The sequence below is a fragment of the Canis lupus genome, chromosome 19 (genome assembly GCF_048164855.1).
Source record: "Canis lupus baileyi chromosome 19, mCanLup2.hap1, whole genome shotgun sequence".
Lineage (NCBI taxonomy): Eukaryota > Metazoa > Chordata > Mammalia > Carnivora > Canidae > Canis > Canis lupus.
The window spans coordinates 20,724,734-20,735,726 of record NC_132856.1 but is presented as its reverse complement, the minus strand read 5'-3'; the positions used below and the strand labels follow the sequence as shown (position 1 = coordinate 20,735,726).

Here is a 10,993-nt window from a genome sequence, read left to right as displayed (position 1 = left end):
TCTCACACAGGTCTTACAAAAGAGAGACCTGCCTGAACAGAGGACAGGGTGGTAGAGAGAAGGGGAGGCTAGGCTTTGCTATCTAGAGAACAGGCCAAAAAAAAAAAAAAAAAAAAGAGAATAGGCCCCTTCAGACTAGAAGGGACCACGATAAAAACTAAATCTAGCGCGTGGTAACTGTGTATATTTGATGATGCCACCCTCATACATTCCCCTGCAAGGCTATTTAGGTAGATGCTCTGAACAATGAAAGGGTCTAAAGACACAAGGGACTGGTTCTCTGATGGCAAAATGAGAAGTATTTTGGGTTTGGGGAGCTTTTGCCTACATCTGCCACCCAGGGTCAGGGTCAGAGCCATTATCTTTAAGAGGGTCAGCAGTTCTAAGGGCTGTGTCCAAATCTGTACCTTCTAAGACAAGTCAAAAATAGCCTTCTTTCCACCCTCCCTTCTTCCCTCTTCCCCTTCCTTTGGTGGCTTTGTGCTAGGCTTTCAGAAGACAAGGTGGAACACAATTCAGCATCTTTTCCCTGAAAAGCTCAGAGATCAGTGAAGGTAGTAACAATGACCACGCTGGCCGGGAGCCAGATGTTCTGGGTTCTGGTTGCCCTCTGGCCAGGCTAGCTTTCTACATCTCAGCTTTCCCATTTGAGAAATGTCAGGGTTGGAGAGGACTTCTGAGGTCCCGCCCTCCCTAACTTCCTGGGTGCTTATGTAATGCAACCCAAATCACGAAGACAATAAAAACAGCAGCCACGTTAACCAAGGGCTTGCGAGTTCCAGGCACCGTGCTCAGGGCTTCATGTTCACCGTTTCACTCAAGCCTCGGGGGTGTTTCACAATCCCTCCTTTTGTAGGTGAAGAAACTGAGGCTCTGAGAGTTTAAATAACCGGGGGGGGGGGGGGGGGGGGGCAGGGTCCCACGGGAAGCAGTAGAAGTGGGCTTTGAATCCAGGTGGTCCCAGTCCCTAAATGCTTAATCTCTTTGTTGTATGCATTGCCTTTCTTCAAGGTGGGTCAGTGCCGCGCGTTGGGTTCCGGCAGGGAGGTATTCTTGGTACGATTATTAATAACACTGAAGGTTTTTTTTTTTAAAAAAATCTATTCATTCATGATAGACATGGAGGGGGGTGCAGAGACACAGGCAGAGGGAGAAGCAGGCTCCTTGCAGGGAGCCAGATGCGGGTCTTGATCCCAGGTCTCCAGCATCACGCCCCGGGGCCAAAGGCAGGCGCTAAACCTATGAGCCACCCGAGCTGCCCCCTGAAGGTCTTTTTTTTTTTTTCTTTTAAGATTTGTTTATTTATTTATGATAGACAGAGAGAGAGGCAGAGACACAGGAGGAGGGAGAAGCAGGCTCCACGCAGGGAGCCCGACGCGGGACTCGATCCCGGGACTCCAGGATCGCGCCCTGGGCCAAAGGCAGGCGCTCAACCGCTGCGCCCCCCGGGCTGCCCCCCGGAGGGGGGTCCTGTTTGAACGCACCTTCTGACGGCTGTGTGCACCCAGTCACCTAAATCTCCGAGCACCTGCACGCGGAGGTCGACACTCATTGCACGGACAGGGAGAGTAGGTAAGGCTCAGAGAGGCTCCGCAAATTGCTCAGCATCACGCCGCCATAGCAACCGGCAGGGACTCGCGTTCAGGGAGCCGGCCCGCCCGCCCGCGGGGCCGCGAGCTCAGCCCGGGCTCGCCGGGGGTCGCCCCCAGGGGGCGGGCGGGGCGGCGCGGGCCCGCGGGCGCTCCGGGGCTGCCTCGGCCGCGCACGCGCTCTCGGGCTCCGGGCCGGGGCGCGCGGCGGGCGCGAGGACGGCGGCGGGGAGCGTGCGCGCCGTGACGTGCCGGGCGCCATGTTGGAGGGCTGGTGGTAGCGGCTCGGGGAGGTGCTCGCTCGCTCGGTCTCGCTCTCTCGCTCGCTTCCCCCGGCTCCCTTCGGTGCCCCCCCCGGTCGCCTGCGTGCCGGAGTGTGTGCGAGGGAGGGGGAGGGCGTCGGGGGGGTGGGGGGAGGCGTTCCGGTCCCCGGGAGACCCGCGGAGGGAGGCGGAGGCTGCGAGGGACTCCGGGAAGCCATGGACGTCGAGAGGCTGCAGGAGGCGCTGAAAGGTGGGGGTAGCTGCCCCCTCTCCCTTGCTCCGCACCCTCCGCGGCCCCCCGGTCCTCTCTTCCAGGGCCGGGGGGCCCCGAGGCCCCGGCCGGGGGGGGGGGCGCCTCCGCGGTTCCCATCCCCCTCCCACCTCCCCAGGGGCGGGGAGCCCTGTGGGCAGCTCCCTCCCGCCCCGCTCTGGGCTTTGTGTCGGCCGCCGGCGTCTGGGCTGGGGGAGGGGAGCCGGGGAGGCTCCGGCAGGGGCCCCAGCGTCCCGCCCACCCTTCCGGGGAGACGCCGTGTGCCCGCAGCCCCCTTACCGGCAGGCTCCGTGTTCCGTCAGGCCCCCGCACGCCGGGCGTCGGGTTGGGAGGAAAAGTGGAAGGTTTGGGGTGAGGGGGGTGGGGTGCGAGGGAGAGGGCGGCCGAGCAACTTTAAAGTGTCTCAGGAAGTCTTTTTTCAGCGCTTCTGAAGTCCTTCCTGCACGCGCCCTAATTCCGAGGGGGTCGCCTTGGCGGCTCTCGGTCGCCCGCCTTCCACGCAACAGGCTTGGGAACGCCGTGGTTCCCAAACTTAGAGTCGCGTGTGGTTTTTCCAGCGTTTTCACCACAAGGCATGTCGACACGCGAAGTCCTGTGGAAAACGGCTGCACGAGGTAGCTGCAGGCCAAGACGATGAGCAGTTTGCGGGGCTTTTTCCGTGGGGCCTCAGATCTGTATTTTAATCAGCGGCCCAGAGGCTTCTGTTGGTGTTCCCCTGGACCGCACTTTGAGAAACAGCGCCTCAAGGATGATTTATGGAGCAGCTGAGTGCCCCCTTTAGGAGGATTCTTGTTCACAGTGTGGAGAGAGACCATTGTTGGGAGTAGAACTTGGGAGAATCAGAAGTGAATATTTTGGTTGAGAGAGGCTGGACTCTTTTTTTTTTTTTTTTTTTTTTTTAAATAGCTGCTTAATATTTCAGGAAGGACTTGGAGAAAAGTTTGTTTGTATAGTGTATTGGAAGTGGTTGATGGACTTTGAACATACCGACTGACAATTTTTCTTTCTTATTTAGATTTTGAGAAGAGGGGAAAAAAGGAAGTTTGTCCTGTCCTGGATCAGTTTCTTTGTCATGTAGCCAAGACTGGAGAGACAATGTGAGTTGAAAACATGCCTTGGTTGTTACGCTCCTAGGTTATCATTCAGAATTGGTTGGGGGGGGGGGGCGGGGGAGGATATTTCAGAAGAAATATCGGCGGAAGAGCTGAATTTCAGAAGAGGTGAATAATCTATGTACAGCTGTACAAGCTCCACTTAGCGCATATACTGTATTTCCTTTACGCGTACTCCAATGGGTTTTAAAAATTTGTTAACATTTTCTTCGTATCTCTGCTTTTGTAGATTTAGAATTTGTCTTGAAGAGCTAGAGAAAAGAATGCCTATCCTGTTAGGACCCTTTTTGGCCCTAACAAGCTTATTTCCAGAATTTTGTGGCTTTGATTTCTGTCTCAAAAATTTTTTTTTTGTTGGTGGTATTTTCTCATATTGTCCTGTATCCAACCTTTTGTTGTCATATTTATGTATGTGGGTGTTTGAAGTGTCACTTCTATTTATTCTCTTGAGGATTTAGGGTGATTATCTGACAAATTCCAGATGCTACAGTTTTGACTGTCCTGTAAACTTTCTAGGATAGCTAACTTGTTACATATGCTCAGCATTTTATTAGGCTTGTTTCCAAATGTTGTGAATCTGAAACTTACACTATGAAGTTAGGATTGTTTTCATAAGGACCATTCCAGTTCATTGTGTGTGTAGTTTGTGTGGCAGGAGTTGTTTTTGCCATCACTAAGTCAATTTGTAGAAAGCAGTGCATATTTGGTGACTTCCTTGTACTCTTTGTAGGGGGGTGGGAGCAAGAAAGGATAAAGGTTTCTCTGGGTGCAGTGTTACTAAATGAGCTTTCTTTTGGCTCCCCTGGGTCTTGTCTATTTTTAATATTCTTTTTGAGTTCTTCAGTGAGTGTAAGCTTCAGCAAGTGATGTATACTTTCTTTGGCTTTATTAGTAGATGTTCATTTCTGACAAGATTTGCTTGTGGTTATAGTATATGTAGCCTTTTAATAACTAGCCCAATTATAGAAAGGAAAAAGACCCTCTGATTTAGTAGTCATGTAGATAAGCTGCTTTATTAAAATTACCAGTCAACTTAAGAATGTGTCTTGATGCGTTCAATCTTATATTTTTATTTATTCCACTTAAAAAGAGGAACTCTTTAGGGAAGAAGTCCTATTGCCTCTGAATTACAGTCTCTTAGAACATCTTGATTTTAAAAATTGATGCAACATAATTAACTGGTATTTATGTAGATAAGCGTAAAATGACTAGTTGCCAGCTTTCAGAAATAATCCCTAAATCATAAATTTTTAGATTGCCATTATTTCTTTCCGGTTGTTAGCTGGTCCAAACTTAACCCCCTACAATACCAAGATACCAAGAGGAGAAGCTTTTTACTTTCAGAGTTTTGATACAAAAGATTATATCAAACTATTTGGAGATAGATACTTAAAACCTCTTCTCCTTATCAGGTTTGTATATAAACTCTTTTGATAAACCTATGTTGACTGTAAATAGTTGAAAACTTCTGAAAGAAAACTTCTTACCCTGTCAGACTGGATCACCATGTGGCTAGGAAAGTTTAACCTGGTTTTTGGGGGTAATTATTTTGTCTTGATAGGGGTCTTTTTTTTTTTTTTTTTAAGTATTTTTTTTCAATTTTTATTTATTTATGATAGTCACAGAGAGAGAGAGAGAGAGAGAGGCAGAGACACAGGCCGAGAGAGAAGCAGGCTCCATGCACCGGGAGCCCGATGTGGGATTCGATCCCGGGTCTCCAGGATTGCGCCCTGGGCCAAAGGCAGGTGCCAAACCGCTGCGCCACCCAGGGATCCCTTGATAGGGGTCTTAAGTTCCGCCACCCCCTTTAAACTCCTCCCATTTTTTTACATTTACTAATAGCATTTTGTATTAAAATGGTGATATTAGATTCTTCATATTTGGAAAGTATTTTTAAATTTGTCATAAAGCAGCTGGTGTTCACACATTTAATTTTAATCTTTGTTTTTAATCAACATGAACGTGCTTTTTTTTTTTTTTTAATTTATTTATTTGACAGCACAAGCAGGGGGAGCAGCAGACTTCCCTCAGAGCAGAGAGCCCAGTGGGCGGAACTCCATCCCAGAACCCTGTGATCATGACTTAAGTGAAGGCAGACTCTTAACTGACTGAGCCACCCGGGAACCCCTAGCATGCCCTCTGATTCTGAAATCTGAAAAATTGCTGTCATCCATTTATGGTTAAACTGAGCTTTGTCTAACTTCTAGACAAAGATTTTAACAAAATGTAAAGAACAGCAGATCATATCTCTCTGGTGTTTTAGGAGGGATGGGTTGCTTGAGATAATTCCAGTTTTTATTTTCATTGATACATTACAGCAAGTAATCATTAACAGAAGAAATAATGTGGACTTTATTTATGGATAAAGATCAGGGACTGCTTAGGCTATTTATTTTTCATTAAAAAAAACCCTCAATTTGACACTTTTGTAGAATTACAGTGTAGGTTTTTACTAGCAGGAGGTTGTAGGAGAATTTAAAGAGTACTGGAACACTTTTCTTTTCTGGTCTATTAAAAATTACCTGTCAACATCTAATATAGGAAGTGGGGAAAGATGCCAAGATATGGCATACTAAACTGTAATGAAGACAGAGATTATCTATCTAAACCAATTCCCAAATTTGTTGTGTTTGGCTACTTCAAAAAATTATTTTTATGTTGAAAAGGTTACTTTGTCCTGAAAATGGGACATTGCCTTAAACACTTTACTGAAAGTAACAGTTTGTAACTTAATGCCAAGTATATATTATGTGTTGTATAAACAGAAACATATGTGGTGGGTTTCTTTTTTTTTTTTTTTTTAGGATTTTATTTATTCATGAGACCTGGAGGGGGGTTGGGTGGGGGGCAGGCAGAAGGAGAAGCGACCCTCCGAGGAGCAGGAACCTGATGGGGACTTGATCCCAGAACCCCAAAGGCTGATTGATGCTTAACCACCCAGGCGCCCCATGTGGGGGTTTCAATCATGAATTTTAACATTTGATGGTGTTCAGTTGTGGATTTAAACCAATTCAATGAGTCTTAGTTGCAGTTACTCTTTTTTGGTAATCATATTGTCTCATGTTTGACCTGTGGGAGCCTCTTTCATTTGATTCCAGAGTCCTTTTGACTTGATCCTTGGTATTAGTAGTCTTTGATAGTATCAGTAGTCTCTGGTATTAGAATATGGCCTAAGCTCCTTCTAGCCCAGACCCAGAATCAGCCCTTCTCAAGAAGCTATGCCTTTAGTAGGAAATGGTGTTTATGGACTAGAGATGCTTATTATTACTGAGTTGGTCATTGTTTCCAGCCTTTTCAGTGGACAGAACTAATAAAATACTTTGTGATTCATACTGATGCTTCCGATTCAGAATCAGGACTACGGTGTTTTACTTCTTCCACCCCAGCAGTTCTGGTTCTCAGGGACACAGTGGAAAAGTCTAGTAATAATACCAACATCACCAGGGTAATAATTACTAAGAACATAAAAAATTGTTTATAATTTGTTAGCCCCAATTTGTTAGCCCCCATTTAAGCCAATTTGTTAGAAAAGTAGTTGTATCTGCACTACCTGACTATATAGCTGTTACATAATCTCTTAACCATCATTTAATTTTACTTTTACGGTGGCTCTATATCAGCTACTCACCACTTCATCTTTGCATGTCTTCAGTATTTATTTTGTCCTGAATTCTTTTGCCTTTTTTTTGTTTTGTAAATAAAGGTTTTTTTTGTATATTTGTTTATTGGAGTTCGATTTGCCAACATATAGCATAACACCCAGTGCTCATCCTGTGCCCCCTCAGTGCCTGTCATCCAGTCACCCTATCCCCCCCGCCTACCTCCCTTTCCACTACCCCTTGTTTGTTTCCCAGACTTAGGAGTCTCTCATGTTGTGTCACCCTCACTGATATTTCCCACTCATTTTCTTTCCTTTCCCCTTTATTCCCTTTCACTATTTATTATAGTCCCCAAAGGAATGAGACCATATAATATTTGTCTTTGAATTCTTTTTCCTTATTTCTGTTTTTTAAATTTTTTTTTAAGATTTTATTTTATTAGAGACTTGGGGGGTGGGGGGGGGCACAGGGAGAGGGAGAAGCAGGCTCCATGCAGGGAGCCTGATGTGGGACTCGATCCTGGGTCTCCAGGATCATGCCCTGGGCTGAAGATGGCGCTAAACTGCTAAGCCACTGGGGCTGCCCTATTCCTGTTTTTTTTTTTTTTTTTAAACAGCTTTGTTGAGGTATAATTGACATGTAGTAAACTTCATTTATTAAAAACATCGTTTACTGAATTCTGACATCTACATTCGAATTTTGACCACACTCAAGATTGTGAACATATATATCCATTCATTATTCCCAGAACTTTGCTCATGCACCTTTGTAATTTTCCTTCTCTGGGTGTGGTCCTCTCCACTCAGGCAGCTAATCATCCACTTTTCGTCACTTCAGTTTAGTTTACTTGTTCTAGAGTTTTATATAAATGAAATTATACAGTTTGTAGTCTTTGGATTCTTTTACTCAGCATAATTGAGGTCTATGTTCAGGTATCAGGAAATCATTCCTTTTTATTTCTGACTAGTATTATATGGATATAATATATATCCATATAATGGATATATATATATAATGGATTTATATATATCCTACAGTTTTTTAATAGATTCACTTGTTGATGGGAACTTGGATTATTTTTGTTTTTTTCTGTTATCAAAACTGCTATGAACATTTGTGTACAAGTCTTTGTATAGACATAGGCATTCTTTTTTTCTTGAGTAAAAACCTGGGAGTGCTGGATCATATGGTAGGTGTTGTGTTTAAGTTCTTGAGAAACTGCCAGACTTTCCAGAGTGATTGTACCAGTTTGCATTCCCACCAGTATTATGGAGTTAAGGTTCTCCACATCCTTTCCAGTGATTAGTATGGTCCTTCTTTTTTTGTTTTAGTCTTTCTGATAGGCACATGTTGCAAAGTGGTTTTAATTTGTATTTCCCTAATGACTAATCATATTGAGCATCTTTTCATGTGTTTATTTGCTATTTGTGTATCATCTTTGGTAAAATGGTTCTTCAAGTGTTTCCCCATTTGAAATTTGAGTTGTTTTCTTACTGGTTTTTGAGAGTTCTTTGTGTGTTACAAACACAAGGCCTTTATGTGACATATGATTTGCATATACTTTCAACAACTGCTTTTCTTTTTATTCTCTTGATAGTGCCTTTCAAGGTGAAATTTTTAATTCTGTTTTGATTTTTAAAAATTTCTTTGAACTCTGTGATATCTGTTATGTTCACTTGTTTTCATGTACTTTCTAGTTTAGTCTGTCTCCTAATTTATTAAATTTCTAATCATTTGCTATATTTGTTTTCTAAGTTTCTCTAATTCTGACTTGTATCATTTTTCTCCGTGTCTTTAGCTCATTTTGGAATAGTATACAGTTTTGATTTGTTTTTGGACAGATCTTTCTAGCTTCTTTCATTGTCTGTAGGGATGTTTGCTCTGCTTCTTACTCTTTTTTTCTTATAATTAACTTTGTGCTGGGTTTGACCTTGATACTTTTCTCTTGGACATTTTTACATGATACTAGTTTTCCTGACCTTTTTTTTTTTCTGACCTTTCAGGAGGAAATATGGTTCAGATTAGCTTTCCTAACTTCACAGAGCTCTCTGATTGTTTTGCAAAGTGTTGAAGAACATGGAGCTTGCTTTCTGAAATTTCCAGGTTCTCTGTTGCACTCTGGCTCTTATTTGGACCCTGTCTTTCCTTTATCTTTATTGTCCTCTTTTCTGCATACTGGGGTCATCTCTGGAGGGTCACGTTCAGGAGCACATTGGAGCAATATTGCAGCTCTCCTTCAGCTCCCACGATGGGGTCCCTTTGGTTCATTCACTAATGGGGTGGGCAGACCCATTCAGTTTTAGCTGCTGTTCTCAGATTGACCTGTCATGATTTCTAGTGAATGCTTGTTGGTAGTTTTGTGGTTGTTCTATTCCTAAGCCCTTCAGGTGCACCATTACTTCTCTCTGCTTTCTCTTGTTTAGAACCTAATAAGGTACAGGTCATGCGACTGTCATTTTTTCCTATCCTTTTATTCTTTGCGATTGGTGAGGTTCGCTACCTTCTCAGCTAGCTTTTTTTTTTTTTTTCAGGTAGTTTTATTGTAAATGTTTTTGTTTGTTGGTTTTTGCTTTTGCTGTCTAGTTATGTCTAATATATGGGGTTTTGGAGAGGTAGAAAATTATAGTACCACTCACCCTCTCACAATTACACTTATAAAAATTGTTGTTTCTTCATCTATAAAATGGAAATAATAGTAGTATCTTGTAGTATAAGTGGTTAATACATGGAAAACTTAGCTCATCACTTGGTAAACAGAGTCAGTGCTCAATAAATAATAGTTATTGTGTTGAGAGTGCTTATGTTGAGTTTGCTTCCCCACCCCCCTACCGGCCCTCTGCAGTTTCAAGTTTTTTGTGTTGAGCAATTTTGACTTAAGTAAGAAAATAAAAGTTAGGTTACTTAAAAGTAGTTACCAACAGCTGAGACCTCATGATTGTAAATAAAATCTCCTTAAGTGAATGAGGTTATTAGATCTTTCTTCTGTGGGTTGCTTGAGAGAATTTTGTTTTGTCAACATAGTATTTACTAAACATTGTTTCTAAAATATCAGTCTCCTAGAGTGCCTGGGTGAGCAGCCAATCCTTGGTTTCAGCTCAGGGTATGATCTCAGTACTGAGATCAAGCCTGGAGTTGGGCCTCTGCTTGGGATTCTCTCTCCCTCTGCCCCTCCTACTCATGCCTGTGCACCTGTGTGTGCTCAATCAAGTAAGCATATAAATCTTTTTTAGAAAAAGAAAAGTCAATCTCTTATACTGCCTTCATAATTTTTGCCATATCCTTGTATATATAATTATTCATTTAGTACTCTAGTTTGGCTTACTTTTTTTCAAGAGAAAAATATGGAAGTTAATCCTTCATTTTACTCCTCCACAAAAATATAATCACTATGTTAATTTTTTCCCCTTGAGAGAAACAAAATCTGAAACCACTGGTTTGTTGCATTACTTACATCTTTCTAAGTCACTTTTTTTTTTTTTTTAAGATTTTTATTTATTTATTCATGATAGAGAGAGAGGCAGAGACACAGGCAGAGGGAGAAGCAGGCTCCATGCCAGGAGCCCGACGTGGGACTCGATCCTGGGAGTCCAGGATCCTGCCCTGGGCCAAAGGCAGGCGCTAAACCGCTGAGCCACCCAGGGATCCCCTCTAAGTCACTTTAAAATCTATAAATACTCAAATATGTATTTTTTTTTTTTTAGACATAGGCAGAGGGAGAAGCAGGCTCCTCTTAGGGAGCCCGATGCGGGACTCGATCCCAGAACTCCGGGATCCAAAGATAGATGCTTGACCGCTGAGCCACCCAGGCGTCCCTAAAATATGTACTTAATATGAATTTTCCATGTGCCATGTAAAGTCCTGTCATGTATATAGAGGAAGCACAGTAGATCTTCAGTAAATATTAGTTACGTGGATGTCCTTTTGTTTCAAATATCAACAACTGCAGTGATTAAGGTATAGACATGAAGAAAACTGTAGTCATTTTCATTTGTTTCATCACATCATGCTATAAACCTGATGTGTATACTGCACAAAATCTATTGATGCATTGGAAGCTAGGCATGCCAACTTTGTTTTCTGAGTAGAGTTAACTTTAAATTTTCAATCTCTTTGGTGTGCGAGTGAGCTCATATTTTCCATGTTGAGCCCAGATTTTTAC

The 10,993-nt window shown here is 43.2% G+C and overlaps 1 protein-coding gene across 2 annotated transcripts in view; it reads left to right on the top strand.

Moving 5' to 3' along the window:
- The first annotated feature begins 1,837 nt into the window (after positions 1 to 1,837).
- The window catches only part of PPP4R2 (protein phosphatase 4 regulatory subunit 2), a 52,140-nt gene continuing 42,984 nt past the window's right edge, over positions 1,838 to 10,993 (top strand). The window contains exons 1-2 of one of the 2 annotated variants that reach the window (XM_072785372.1): positions 1,838 to 2,102; positions 3,139 to 3,220. In XM_072785372.1, the coding sequence (XP_072641473.1) occupies positions 2,069 to 2,102; positions 3,139 to 3,220 (116 nt within the window). In that variant the 5' untranslated portion in view covers positions 1,838 to 2,068. Of the gene's footprint in view, positions 2,103 to 2,539; positions 2,738 to 3,138; positions 3,221 to 10,993 lie in introns of those variants that run through there. The other variant, XM_072785371.1, reaches the window with a different exon arrangement.